General features: G+C 37.1%; 1 protein-coding gene across 1 annotated transcript; it reads left to right on the top strand.

Annotated features, from left to right (window-relative positions):
• The first annotated feature begins 325 nt into the window (after window positions 1-325).
• Window positions 326-14,201, top strand: ProRS-m (prolyl-tRNA synthetase 2-like protein, mitochondrial). Its single transcript, XM_068769881.1, has 9 exons — window positions 326-463; window positions 2,419-2,670; window positions 3,703-3,783; window positions 4,912-5,092; window positions 7,566-7,747; window positions 9,057-9,175; window positions 10,255-10,351; window positions 11,725-11,873; window positions 13,735-14,201. The coding sequence occupies exons 1-9, from the start codon at window positions 371-373 to the stop codon at window positions 13,943-13,945; spliced, it is 1,365 nt and encodes a 454-aa protein (XP_068625982.1). The 5' UTR covers window positions 326-370; the 3' UTR covers window positions 13,946-14,201.
• The last annotated feature ends 1,561 nt before the right edge of the window (window positions 14,202-15,762 follow it).

Here is a 15,762-nt window from a genome sequence, read left to right as displayed (position 1 = left end):
AAAATATGTTAAAACTTAGAGCTTTATTAGGGCCTAGAACATTCATAATATGCCGAAAAAGCAAAAGCCTTGAAAATTCTGTCGCCTTCCTTGTATCAGGATAAATGTCTAATATTAATAAAATTAAAGTTATTAAGTAAACCTTTTACATTTCCATTTAATATGTTTATTGTTAAATTTATTATCTTCTTCTAATACAATTGGTAATTTAAAAATTATTTTATTCCATAATATTTGCGAGCCATGATAACCATTCCGTTGGTTGTCAATCTGACAATCAGCTGTTCTACAATAACCTAAAAAATTTAAATATCATACAAGTAAACAAAACAAGTGTTTTTATTAAAAGTTTGAATATTTCTGCATAAAAATGAAATATTTATCACAAATATTTCAACCGCTGATAACGATACCAAGAGATGCTGTTATAAAAAACACTGAAATCACTTGTAAAAGTCAAAAAGTAAGTGTTTATCTAATTATTATATTACTTAATTTTATATATATTTTATAATATCACTAAAATAGAATGACTCTATATTTTAAAGCAATAATTATTTACGACCTGGTGTATTATGATAGAATTATTACACTTTACGTGTGTTTGTTCTTTTTGTTACTGATAAATGCTTTTGCAAAAAAAAATTAATAGCAGAGACTGGAACTTAGCTCGAGAAATCCTACTATAGAGTCAACTAGTGATGTTTTTCATATACGGACCTCACTTTTGTGGGCCTCTCGTACTTCCTCTATCTTAGTAACACAAAGAATATTTTTACAAGCTGAGAGAAAAAGTCAAGGTAACTCAGTCAGTCAGTGTTTCCCAGCCTTTATGGAGCGTGTGGTATGTCCTCGCCTTTATAGAAAATATAGCTTTTAGCTCTAGTAATGGCAGCTTGCTGCACCCAGGTAAAGGGAGAAAAAATAAATAATACCCATGCACACAAGTAATGATAAATTAAAACAAATAAAGAAAATAATAAAATAAAACGGAAAATAGAAATTATAAGAAAATTGATCAAATTTAAAAAAGAAACAGTATAAGATATATATATAAAATTTGTAATAAATAGGCATGTGCATAAGTGAAATAATTGTGAAAAATGGTGATCACATGGTGATGTAATAGGAAAGAAATAAAACCTCTATGGGGCACATGCAACACTTTCTGAAATTCTTATATCCATTCCCTTAATTTAATGTACATAATTTTAAAAGTTAAAAATACTATTGTTCACTTGAGAGATTGAAATGATAGAACCTATTTCTATGAATAAATCTCTTAGTAAATTTTTAAAGCATTAGATAAACTGATATTTAAACTCCAAATAATTCTATTAAGATTTTTCTATGTTCATTTATTATTTATAATAACTATTGAGGGCAATTATTTACCAGTTTAAACTGTTAAACTTAGGTACAAAAGGTTTGACATTGTGTCGAGTTCCTCTTTGAATGCCCACCTGTGGGTCCGTGGGCTTTGTGTGAGTTTACCGTTGGCTACTCAATAAGCGTTTAGTATTCAAACTGATTATCCAAAGATATCAATCCTTCTGACATCCTATTTGTTGATGATTTTAATTGTGTGGGTTGTTTCTGTATCTTTGTGAGAGGCATATATGTTACATTGGATGTCTATTGTATTATTGGAACATTATTGGTATAAAATCTGAAGGTTTAGTGTATTTTATTTTTAACTTGACTTACCAATGTTTTTTCATTGCCCCTGTCTTTGTGAGCTCTCATCCTCCTCCCTCCACCCCTCTCATATTGCTAAAACAGGGACCACATTTTCTGGTATAATATTATTTTATTTATTTTTTTATTTAAATTTTTCCTCATTCTTCCTTTACGGTATCTTTTGTTCTTTTTTCTTTACTTTAATATGTTATAAAATCTTCTATTCCTTTTCCATTCTTGGCAACCTTTCACATATAGCCTTTCATATCCCTACTTTATTCCTAAAATATTACAGTTTTTATTCTTGTATTGATCTCACAGTTCATTAGATACATGGAGAGAGTGTATAAAGCATTGCTTAGTATATATATATACTAGCTGATCCGCAAACGTTGTTTTACAAAAAAAATAAAAGTCTTTAATTAACAAATAAAAAATAAGGAATGATCGTAGAGGTTTGAAAATTGAGGGTTGTATGTATTTTTGTATGCTGTATCAGAAAAAATAAAACATGTTGTCAAAAAAATAAAAAAATGCAGGGGCGGACCACCCTTAACATTTAGGGGGATGAAAAATAGATGTTGTCCGATTCTCCACCCTGACCGATGTGCGCGCTAAGAATCACGAAAATCGGTCGAACCGTTTCGGAGGAGTTCAATCACGCACACCATGACACGAGAATTTTAAATATATATATATATATTATATGAATAAATTAATCATATATTTTTTATATAGCTCCTTCTAGAATGTGGACTAGTTCGACCAACCAGTTCAGGATTCTTCGCCCTTCTCCCCCTCGCACAGAGGGTTATGGATAAACTGGAGACGTTAGTCCAGCGCTGCATGGAAGAAGCAGGCGCACAGAGGATGACCCTGCCGTCGCTGACGACTTCGAAGCTGTGGGAGAGGACCGGGAGATTAGAGGATGTTGGTGCCGAGCTGCTGAATGTTGAGGATCGGCATAGGAGAAAATATATATTATCGCCGGTAAGGTTACATATGTACAACATATATCACATATTTATTTGTTCTACACGTTACTGGAGATCTCGTTTACCCCTATCTTGGGAGAGATAGGGTTTTTTTTAAATTCAAGATTTTTTCAATTCTACTTTTTTATTCTTCTTTCGTCACAATCTCCGACATACATTCCTCTATCCTTCTGTCTTACTAATCTTCTGTACAACACCTTTCTTGCTTCTCCTCTGCTTTCAGATATTACAGTGGGTTTTGTTTTATATGATAGTAAAATTTAATTTTTATCTATGGATGTATATCTCCTGTTTTTATAATTTTCTACTTATAATATTATATCTGTATTCATATGTTATAAATTTTTGATACAAAACGACCCTTACCGTTTTTTTATTTCTCTATATTGCAACCTTTATATATATGTATGAATATATATAAGAGTGTTATACATAGTACTTATAATATATATTGATAGATAAACACTAAAATATATGGTTTAACTTGATATATATGTCGGCAATGTGTGAAGACGAAGGTCTATCACCAGTGTATGTTGGTGATGATCTGTAAATCGGAGAAGTGGTAGTTAGACTTTATATATCCAACGAGCTCTCGCGACCTGGACTATTTCATCGGTCCATCTGGTAGAAGATTCAAGGTAACACAGAGAACAATGGTGATGTGCATCAAAGATGTGATGAACCAAGGTAACTGTCGTAACTCGAAGATTCTTTTTCTTATCTGAAGTGACAGGCTAAAGGCCCGACAGGCCAAAGGTACAGGCTACTACGAGCTGGTAGACGCGTGGGTGCTCCCCCTCCTCCCTCTGACTGAAGATGTTGAAAGTTGCCGAAGAAGACAAGATAGTATGTCGCTGGTCATCAAGGCGAGTTTTGTGGAAGGCTTTTGTCTTGCTGTTAGCGTCTATCAGCTGACAAGACTATGAGATTATTTATACAGGGTGTCCTATAACACATTTTCAAGAATTACATCCGTCAAGTTTTAAAATTGATTCCTTGTTTACATGCTTGGTGTTGGTTTCAGACACACGAAGAAGCTGTAGCTGATCTCCTGGCGGATGTGGGACCTCTATCCTATAGGCAGCTTCCAATTCTTCTGTACCAAGTAAAATACTGCTAAATATATTCTTCTTTAAGCTCATCAGAGTGTATGATAGTTGTTAATTAAAAAAGAAATCCGACTGAGTTCGTCTAGAGGGCTCGAGGGTATCATTGCACTCGGGTGCTACACGAGCTAGAGCCGCCTCTGAAGCCAGGGTTGCACACCTTGGCTTCTGGACCTCAAAAAACAGTCCAGGCGTACTCTTACACACAGTACACCAGTAACCACAGATTAAACCTGTATGCTATTGCGGTTTTGTTTAAGTCAAATTCGACATCCACAGATAATATTACAACTTGTGATTTTTCTAATTTGAAGGTTTCGCAAGTGGAATCGTAAGAGTACGACATTCGCGGGGAAAATGTTCAATAAGTTTCCTGTGATGTGCTACTGGCTGCTTTTGTACTTCTTATTAATATATTTACTATTACGTCTTATCAATACCATCTGTTTTAAAGAGTCGATCACAAACTAAGCCAATGTGACTCGAAAAATACTAAAAAAACATTGCGGGGTAGGATTTGACAGAAATGTACACATGAATATAGTATTGCAGCCTTACTGATAACGGACAATATCAAATTTCGCTCGAATAACATCGCAAAGGACAAAAAAAACGTTTAAATTTAATTCCGGTAAAATCTATTTTTCGTAATAACTCTGATTATTTCCGGAATATATATAAACAGAAATTAAATACATGGATGCAGAAAAAAATTAACTTTCATTTGATATATAAATAATCCTTGTAGGTTAAATATAATGGAAGTTATTAAGAAAATTAGGTTTTTTGTTTCTTTTGTAAGATTTGAGTTTTATGTAAGAAAAGGACCAATATTTAGCCACTTCCGCACATGCAGTGGTAGTCGTGCAACAAAGTGCACCGCCCGCCAGCCCGCTGATAAATGCGTATGCGGCAAACAATGCGAATCACACAACCGCCACCGTCAAATCACTCACGTGTTTCACCCCTCCACGGTGCATCTTCAGGAGTTGTTACACCGATTAGTGTCAAACACAGAGACTTGATTTTTGAAATTACGAGTTTATTCGGTGATGACGACGATATGTACTAATGAAGAATCCAAGAACCAAGATTCTGTATCATGAATATACTCGTGTTTGTTGTAGATAGGCAGCAAGTTCCGCGACGAGCCACGCCCGAAGCATGGACTCCTTAGGTCCAGGGAGTTCCAGATGATGGACGCATACGGAGCACACGCCTCACCTGAATGCGCGAGGGACACCTATGAAAGGGTCACAGGTGCTTATACGAAACTGTTCCAGACCTTGCAGCTGCCAGTTCACAGGGGTAAGTGTTTAGTTTACAGGTGCACAAAACCCAAGGGCTGCTCAAATATATATAAATAAATATTTTTATTTGTATAAGATTTAAACAAATTGTTACAAAGCAAGAGTTACAGAACCCTCTAAGCAATAAACACTGAACCCTTGTATCAAAAACACATGTGACCTTGAAGTTATTTATAATTTTTTGTGTACAGTTCTCGAAAATTCTAACCGAGTACTATCTCGAAATTACTAGAACCTTATCCGTAGTATAAATAGATGTACTCCCCATGTCGACAGTTCAGTGTTGTTTTTCGAGTTATAAGATTAAGATCTACGATCAGTGATACAAAGTGACTATTTGGCAAGTTATTTGGACAGTGATTTCTTAAGCGATTTGGAAGCGTGGTTTGGACTAAGTGAAAGTATACTTTGTGTTAAAGTAGGGTGACCACAAAAATTCCCGTCTGTGTTTGTCGTGGGCTCTTTTTGAATCATGCGTAGAAATCTCATAGATTTAAATCGAAGAAAGTCTTCATAGGGGAGATCAATCTGATGGTAATAACAAAAAAATGGGTCATTGTAAATGATCATAGAAGTGCCATTAGATACGCCGCGTGAATGGAACCCTTCATCAGAAGGCCTGATAAGAAGGGTCAAGGTCACCCAGAGAGTTGTAAGAGTGGTCGTAGTACTGTAGCTTCTTGTTCTTCGGTAGCTTTTTGTTCGTCGGTTGCTTCTTGATCTTCAGTTGCTTCTTGATCTTCAGTTGCTTCTTGATGTGTTGACCGCACCTCCGCTAGCCCTTATAATGAGCGCGGAGACTTTCAACAGCGCGATGCAGATTTTCGTTGCGTCTACTGTGGCGCCATCTGTCATTTATCTGTTTCACTGCCGCCGCCGCCGCGATGCGATTGACGGTCACGTGGGTAAGAGCTTGGTGTTTGAGTGGCGCGCGATATGCACGCCACAGAGTAATGGAGAGAGCTATAATCGGAGTTCGTTGAGATCGAATCAGAAATGAGATCATCAGGAGAACTAACATCACTGATGTAGCTCGAAGAATTGCTAGTATGAATTGGCAGTTGCCAAAAGATTTTCAAGTGGCGACCACGAGCTGGTGGACTCGACGTGGGTAGACCACCACTAGGAGGACCGAAACTGGATGCAGGTAGCGGAGATAGGTCATGGTGGCGATCTTTGGGGGAAGTCTATGCTTTGCAGTGGGAGTCCATCGGCTGTAAAGAAGAATGATCACCACCAACTTAATCTAATGAATAAAATACTGCACCCGCTATTAGCGTACGTGAAGTGTGAGTCACTTCACGCTGTAAATTTATAAAACGGTTTTATTTAGTTCGACCCGTACGGAATTTATTTGGGTCAAAATTAGAAATTGAAATTTAAGCACCTTCCCGTTACCAGATTGATCTGAAATTTGGTACACACATTCAATTTAGATGACAATACAATATAATAAAATCAATAACATTATAAATCTAAGATGGCCGCCGATACAAAATGGCGGATTACATATTTTTCCTTAAGCCCCTCAATATGGGTATCAAATGAAAGGGGCTACACTGGTAAAACACGATGGTTATGTTAAAATTTAAAATTCAAGATGGACGCCGTTCCAATATGGCAGACTAGGTACATATTTTTCCACAACCACCACAATATGGGTATCAAAAAACCGTTTAACTTAAAAGTTTTTTAAATGTATTTATTTGTATACGTTCAAGACATTTATTAAGCACAGGTTTGTCTGAAGGCATATATCTCTATTTAAGGGTACGTCCAAAATAAAGATGATGAGATCACATCGCTCGTGCAACAGATGGCTGTTAGGTCGAAAGGTTCTCGAATGATGATCCACTAGATGGACCGACGACATAATTAAGGTTTTTTTTTTCTTCGTACCCCTATCGTGGGACAGGGTCTTTTTTGGGCAATTTATTTTTTCACTTAGTTTTTTTTTTATTTCCGTTCTCTGCTTCCATTCTTCACGTGATCATTCATTCCATTCTTTTATACCACATTTCTTCTTTCTTACCCTTTTGCTCTGTTCGTCTGTCATTCTTTCCTTTTTCTTTTTACATTTTTTGATTTATATTTTTATTTTACATTTTTTTTTACACATTATTACTTATTCTATAATTATTTCTATCACAGTTTTGTTTCTATTTACGTTTTTAATCTATTTATCTTTTTATACTCTGTTTGTTTTATTTCTTTCTATCGCCTTTTTGGCGATCTCTTTACAAAGGGATATGAACGCCTGTTTGTCATCGCAGCCTATCAGGGAGGCTATTGTCTCCACCCTGATTTCAACGCCAGACATAATTAAGGTTGCAGGTGGTCGCTGAATTGCGAGCAGCGCAAGTTTGGCCAACTTTGAAACAAGCCTTTTCCTTGTAGTGAGCGTAAATCGGCTGAAAATAAATGTAGCCTGTCCGTTAGGATATAAAACCTTATAATAAATTTACCAAAAGTGGCAGCACCAAGCGGTTCAATGGGAGGATCTCTATCCCACGAGTGGCAGCTGTTGGCAGACGCCGGCGAGGACCTGGTGGAGGTGTGCCCTGATTGCAACACAGCTGTGAGAGCTGACCACACCAGCTCCGGCAGATGTAACACCTGCAAAACTGAGACGCGTCGCACCAATAGCATTGAGGTGAGAATTTAGATCGTTGAGGATATCTAATGCTATCTTTCCAGGAAGAGCAACCGCTAGTTTATACTTAACACGGAAGATTAGTCTCGCGTTATAGGAACATATAATATACCTGAACTGGCACTAGATTCCCGGTTAGATGGACCTATGAAATTTTCCAGATAGAAGGCGTCTTTAGGTTCAGGGCTAGGCTTTACAAGGTAATTGGTTATAAGTGTAAAAGCCTTTAAGGAGTGAAGGTAACTCAGGTACAAAAATCAATGGTTCCAGAAATAATAATCAACGTAATGATGATATAGTAAGAAAAAGCATTTTCATTGTCAAAAGTAATCGACCAGTTGCATTATAATGGAAAAAATGAATCAATGTAACATATTTTTCGAGTGAACATTTTATACAGGATGATTCAAAGTAGGTTAGGGAGAAACCAGCTGTAAATTCACCACTTTGAAAAAAGTAAAGTGAAATTGTCATTTATTCCCGGGTATTAGGAATCAGGTAATTTCTTCCTGAGTAGAACTGTCTATACCTTTTACCAAGTGTATGTTTCTCAAAAGTTGCAATATCATTTGGATCAACCAAAACGATCTTGAAGGATGTATTGTATCTCAAACGCATCATGTCTCTATTCAATATCACACTGTATTGGTTCTTTGCGACATTTTTTTGCCAAAAACTCGACTGACATCGTTCCACGGCCACCGTTTTCACCTGCTTTGGCTCCGTACGACTTCTGGCTGTTCAGCAAACTCAAAAGGACAATGCTGGGATGCCGTTTTGACACGACTAAGGAGAATAAAACCGAATGGTAGGTCATGAAGGCTGTATCGAAAGTAGACTGTTCCAACTGTTTCGAGGACTTGAAAAGGCCTTGGCAAAAGTTCTACCAGACGGTGATTACTTTGAAGGTGATGAAATTAATTTGGATGAATGAATAAAGAATATACATTTTATATACAAATTCACCATACTTTTTGATCACAGTGTACAAGATATTGACTATGTATCGTCATAATTTTTACTTACAGCACTCGGCGATAAATATTGCACATCGACTTTTGGAAAGAGACAATCTGCTAATTTCGAATCCGTAGAGCACTATCTCTGTCGCACGAAATACAACGACTGACAAAACATCACACAGGTAGTGTGGGACAGAGATAGTGATCTACGAATCCGAAATTAGCCGATTGTCTCCTTCCAAAAGGCAATGTGCAATATTTATCGCCGGGTAATGTAAGCATGTCTTGTCTTGGAAGATTGATTTATAGGTGAGAAGGCATATTGAGACCATTAAATAAATTTCTAGGTTGGACACACTTTCGTGCTGGGCGACAAGTATAGTTCTGCGTTGGGCGCCCACTATACCTCCCAAGACGCCACCCCCACGCCGATATACATGTCCTGCTTCGGAATTGGGATCACCAGGTATATTCTCATCATTTCAGCTGATCGTCCACCCTTATAAATTTCCAAAAAGACAGTTTAAAAGCGATTATAGTTATTTAATGCAATCAGGCGTTATTTTACGGAAGTCCATCCTAAGTAAGAAAAGGACAAATATTTAGCCACTTCCGCACATGCAGTGGTAGTCGTTCAACCGCCCGGGCGGTGCACTTTGTTGCATATATTGGTCCTTTTCTTACTTAGATTTTAGTTAGTTGCAAACCTACACTGTGTTTTCTATATCACTATTATATGCATTAAAACTGATTTTCCCAGGAAGCAATTGCTTTTGTATATCTAAGACTCAATTTTGTACAGTCCCTATATATTTCTATGGCGAATGTATACGGTTTTTGACAACACCCTCTAGAGTGATAATTAAAAGGAACATATAGGCAAAAAAGTGTATAAATCTAGTCAAAATGAATAATAAAATCTGTGATAAATGTAAATGAAATAGGAAATGTAAATTAATTTATAAAGGATTATATATGTAAGTAAAAAGCAAGTAAAAAAGTAAAAATGGAATAGAACGAAATGTAAACCTGTATGTATATATAGATATATATATCCATTTCATCAACGTATTTATAATATATATATTACAAAACAGTCACTTTGTACGCAAGACGACAAGTGCAGGGTAGGGTCCAAGGTATTTATGTAAATGACCTTAAATAAGATAACACATCTTGACAACCTTCTATATAACAGATCCTCACTGACTTTCTTACATCTGTGTCAAATGTGGGTAGAGTTATTTTTACGCCAACAAAACATACATTCCATATGTTGAATAGTGAATTTTTGTTTGTTTAGCATCATCATCTTCTTCATTTTGTCTTCGGATGTGTACAGCTGGGCATAGGCTTTATAAATTTCCAATAGGACCAGTTTCAAACGACCAGTATCCGACGTCTTCCGATCACATTTACAAAATCTTGTGTCCATCTTATGAATGGAATTTTGAGATGTATTATATAAATCGAGATGTCTACCTAAAACCCAACTCTCTTCAAACTGTTTCTCTTCTAGAATGTATATGTAGATCTTCGTTCCAGATTACTAGCCGCCAGCGTGGAAGCTCTAGGCAACGAAAGGGCGCTGAGATGGCCTGAACCCATAGCACCTTATCGTCTCCTCATCATAGGACCTAAGGTAATAAAGACCTCAGGAGGTTGGAGTTGACCTCTTTTACCCAGAGCCTTTATTATTAAATGCAATAATGTTTAGTATCTTCCAGTGCTAAGAGCTAAATGCTTTGAAGGTAGAGAAATTACTTCTTCTATTTCTTCTTTTCAGCAGATAAATGCCCGCATTCAGCGACTTCCGGCGATTTTGACTAGTGTCAGTACATCTAGCGGGTGGGGGGGGGCTTACCCAAGGCTTTACCGGCCCGTGGTCGGGATTAAAAAAGCTTTCAGCACCAACAGCCTTTGTACAACCGATGTGCCTTACCAAAAGCCATTTCAGACGAGAAATTCTTTCAGATCCTGGTTCTTTTTTGGATAACATAATATCTGATTGGATCAGCGATCAGTGGAACAGCCCTCGTCATTGCTTTCTAAATGACTTGAGCATTCTACATGATAGTTGGATCAGGTGGATCAACGAAATAGCCAAGTTCGAAGGAAGTTGTTGAAGTTATAAGTTGCCGATGTAACTTCATCGGATCATGGTCGCAACTAAAGAATCTTTCGGTTTTACCGGTCGCCAGCTGAACGACTCTTCGAGGTTTCCGGCGTGATATTATATTTTGTACGATTTCTTTTAGATAAGAACGGGTAAACTTTCGTTTCTTCGTACTGCAGCACAAAGGTACCAGTTCTGTACCTTGCAAGATACAGTTTTCGTTCAAAGATCTCCGCCCAGATACTTCCAGAGTCCTTGATTATTTTGTTTACCTCGTGAAGTCTACATGTACTAAGTAAGAAAAGGACCAATATTTAGCCACTTCCGCACATGCAGTGGTAGTCATGCAACAAAGTGCAACAAAACACCGACGTGCGTGACTCGTCGCGGAACTTACTGCCTATCTACAACAAACACGAGTATATTCATGATACAGAATCTTGATTCTTGGATTACTCATTAGTACATATCATCGCCGCCAACGAATAAACTCGTAATCTCAAAAATCAAGTCTCTGTGTTTGGCACTAATCGGTGTAACATAACTCCTGAAGATGCCTCGTGGAGGGGTCAAACACGTGTTGAGTGATTTGACGGTAGCAGTTGTGTAGTTCGCATTGTTTGCCGTATGCGCATTTGTCAGCGGGCTGGCGGGCGGTGCACTTTGTTGCACGACTTCCACTGCATGTGCGGAAGTGGCTAAATATTGGTCCTTTTCTTACTTAGGATGGACTTCCGCAAGGTAACGCCTGATTACATTAAATATATATGTACTAATATATTGGAGTTAAATCTGCTTCTGGTTTCTATAATATTGGTCTTTCAGAGTTTTTTCCATGAGAAGTACAAGTGGTCACTGTCAATGATCATATGTGAATAATATATAAACAAATATGATAGGAGGGGTCTAAGGAGTGGAACTCCTTCGGCTGGGAAAGAGTTTGTGGACTCGGTGAGGAGTTGGAACGCGACGCTGCCCTCCAGGCGGATATCCTGCTGGACGACAAGCACAACTATACAATTGGGAAGAGAATGAAAGCTGCTGACAGGTTGGTTATGATCTATACTTCAGGTACCTGATGTCCACCGCTGGGCTTAGAGTAACCCTATAGATTTATGATAGGGCCGTTTGGATGCGGTACGTACCCAGGATTTTAAGGTAATCTGTCTACCTTGTGGAAGTCCACAAGATCCAGGAAGATCCTTGTGATGTTTTATTTATAAATGAATTATTATTTGACTGTGTGTTCTTTCAGAACAAAATTACATTTTTTTTGGTTTCTGGTATTCAAGAAGCCCCTTCTCTGGGGGGAAGACAGGGGTATGTGGGATTCCTACCCACTAAAACCCCCCCGATAGTCGCTCTCTGCGCTATACGAGGGACCGCGGTATCTCCCGGTCAGAGATCGCCACGCGGTCTTCCCTCGCGCCGTGCTATTTCCGATAGCCCGTCCCGGGGTATGCGTGGATACGCTACCCCCGAAACCCTCGTGGTGCTATCACGATGGTTCGGGACCACGTCGAACCATCGTCCGCCTCAGAGTCGCCGAAGCCAGTGGGAGTTTAGGGCGCCCGCCCTAAACTCCCGCGACTCCAAAGGCCCCGTTTATGGTAGGGGAGCACCATGAGAACAAAATTACATAACCCAACTCAACTATTTATTTGAAAATTAAAACTTTTGCTACAACTTGTCAATGGGATTTTGATATATATATATATATATATATATATATTTATATAATTTGTTACATAGGGATAGGAAAGTAATGTCGTTTCTGTCGACATATTTCAAAGAAAAACCGATTGATTTATCATCGCTCCCGCATTGATTTTGTATACTAGACGGCGAAAGGTTGTTAATAACGAAGGTGAATATATTGTTGATTAGAAATAAAAACTTGTTAGAAATGTAGTCGTGTGAATTTAACTTAAGAAAGCGACATTACTTTCCGGTTCCCCTAATATATAAAAATTGGCGTTTAGATGTATCATATAATACATAGATGGCGCTAGTTGTTCGCAAACGTTTAAAAGGGACGCCGCGCGGCAGAACCGTCATTAATAAAGAAGACACGACAACGACACGACGTATATATAATGTCTGAGTATATTTAAAATATAGTATTATGAATTGAAATATATATCTAATATATATAATTCTCGTGTCACGGTGTTCGAACTTGAACTCCTCTGAAATGGCTTGACCGATTTTTATCAAATTTAATATGCGTATTCAGTAGGTCTGAGAATCGGCTACTATCTATTTTCTATACCCCTAAGTGATAAAGGTTGTTCACACTTAAAAAAAATATATTTTTTTAACGAAATTTTTTGTTTTTATTTTTTCATGATACAGCATACAAGAATACATACAAACATAAATTTTCACCCCTCTACGATCAACCCTTATTTTTTATTTGTAAATTAAAATATCAATTTTTTTTTGCAAAACAACGTTTGCGGGATCAGCTAGTATATATATATAACTGTAATTACACATGGGTTAGTGTCAGCCCGCGGTAGAAGAATGAGACTTGCGATCATGGCTTCGATTCCTGGCATACAATCTTATATAATTCACACTTTGTGCATTAAGACAAGTTTCCAGAGGATTATCAGCAGAGTCCTCTGCGTACCATAATACCATGCGATCTCCAACCCGCCTGCCGAGTGTGGCGATTGTGGTATATCCCCCATATTTGTGCGATGACTGTCTTGCAATAGACGTCTAAGCACATTTAATATATTATATATATGGATGAAATTATTTTAATTCTATAACTGTCTCTGGTCATTTAAATTAAAATCTGTATTTCTTTAGCAAGAATACCTTGTCAATATATTGTATTAAATTATTGTTAAGATATTAAATATATATAAATAAGAATAAAAAAATGTGTTCGTTTCTAGGATGGGATACCCATGGGTGGTGGTGTGTGGGCGGTCGGCGAATGAACAACCACCACGTTTTGAGTTATACCGCTGCAAGCGTGTGGGTTTCACGGCGCCCCAAATCCTAACCAGGTCCGAGCTGGTGGCGACCTTAGCTGATGCCAACGTCCCTCTTCACGACACCGCAAAGGAAATCTCCAATGACGTAGAACAGATGTCTGGTAGTTAGATGTCTTTTGACATAAATAAATACAGATTAAAAATGTTTATTTTGTTTCCATTTGAGGTTATTTTGACAGTTAAATATTGCACATCGACCTTTGGAAAGAGACAATCGACTAATTTCGGATCCGTAGAGCGTTATCTCTTTCGCACGAAATACAACAACTGACAAAACGTCACATTTAGTGTGGGACAGAGATAGTGCTCTACGAAGCCGAAATTAGCCGATTGTCTCTTTCCAAAGATCGATTTACAATATTTATCACCGGATACTGTATTTTATTGTTTATTATTAGTAATAAATATTATGTTTTAATTAAAGCTCTTTTTATTTTTACCTTTTTAAATCACTTAGTCCACAGTCTTTCGAAACACGTTTGGAAATACACGTGGTTTTATTTTTAAATAAAGAATAACAAATGGGGAACGGTTTTTTAAATTCTTACAGGTTAAAAATGGACTTTGTAATAATTTTGATTGTTAATATTGATCTACCACAGATATAATATTACATTTTTAATATGTTTTTATATATATATATATATAAAAAATAAATATTATAAATGTAATATAATAATAAACAAAAACATCAAACTGATTTTTCTTTTTATTATTGTGAGCTCTTTTATATCAGAATGTGTTTAAAACCCTCGTATTTTATTTAATGGATTCCATATTTTTTTTACGCTTTTATTTTAGGCCACATATAGGCCTATGCCCAACAGTGGACATCTTTCGACCTAAATGATATCGTGCTCTTCTGAAATTCTTTTCTTTTTTCGATTGTTTTTAATTCTTCTCTAAATAACATATATTTTAACTCTTTTTTGGTTGAAATAATCAATGGTACCAGGACATAATGAATGTATAGAAGTCAACCGTTAGGATGGCCGCCTTTCACTAAAGCGACGCGTCTCGCATGCGGCTCCGTTGATTTATGCGCGCCTGGTACCCGAACTAAGTACGTGAGGTCAATGACCATATGCAATGCCAAACACCACGCACCTCATTATGGACCTCCATGAGGGGACTTCGGCTTTAACGCTTGGCATTTTGATGTAAGAATATTCTAGAATGCTGAACCTTGACCGGGCGCAATGCGCCTTGTAGGTGGACGCCATACTTACCTCCAAAACCTTAAAGTCCCGGCGTTCATCTATTATACGTTATATAGTCTACTTACTACTGTAATAGAAATTAGATAACTGAAGTGTTTAGGGATGTACGAAAGGAATGAAATGATTGAGAATGGAAGATGGAATTGTAGAATGATAGAAGGAGGAAAAAAAGATATTATGTACTATGGAACACGAGAACGAAAATAAAAAATCAAGTGAAAAAATTATTAAGAAATACAAAACCCTGTTTTATACCAACCCAATTAAACAACTAAACTAAATTAAACAACCCAATTAAATAGGGGGTGGAAGGACCCAATAGCGGGAGCCATAAAAAACAAAAAAAATAGCTACAGTTTCATCCCCTTATAGCTATAACCAATCATCTTGTATGTAAACAGTTGTAGAGAACGATTTAATGTTCCTTATTTATTTTCAACAAATATAACAAACCTCACTATAGAATTCCAATAAGACCGAATAAAATCGTCTTGCATCTAATCTTTTGACGACTCAGGGCGCAATACGCCTTGTAGGTGGACGACATACTTACCTTCAGAACCTTAGTCTTGGCGTTCATCTATTATACGTTATGTAGTCTATTTACTGCCACTTGAAACGGACTATTACCGCTGCCCAAATGGAATATAAATATTCCGCGGGGGCAGGGGGCGCCTAATCTAAGACCTATTTAAAAATACTGAAG

Source organism: Battus philenor, unplaced genomic scaffold (assembly GCF_028537555.1).
Source record: "Battus philenor isolate CCGP_79_NKW_IND1 unplaced genomic scaffold, ilBatPhil1.0.hap1 SCAF_29, whole genome shotgun sequence".
NCBI lineage: Eukaryota > Metazoa > Arthropoda > Insecta > Lepidoptera > Papilionidae > Battus > Battus philenor.
The sequence above is the reverse complement of the archived record's forward strand: the minus strand, read 5'-3'. Positions and strand labels throughout refer to the sequence as shown.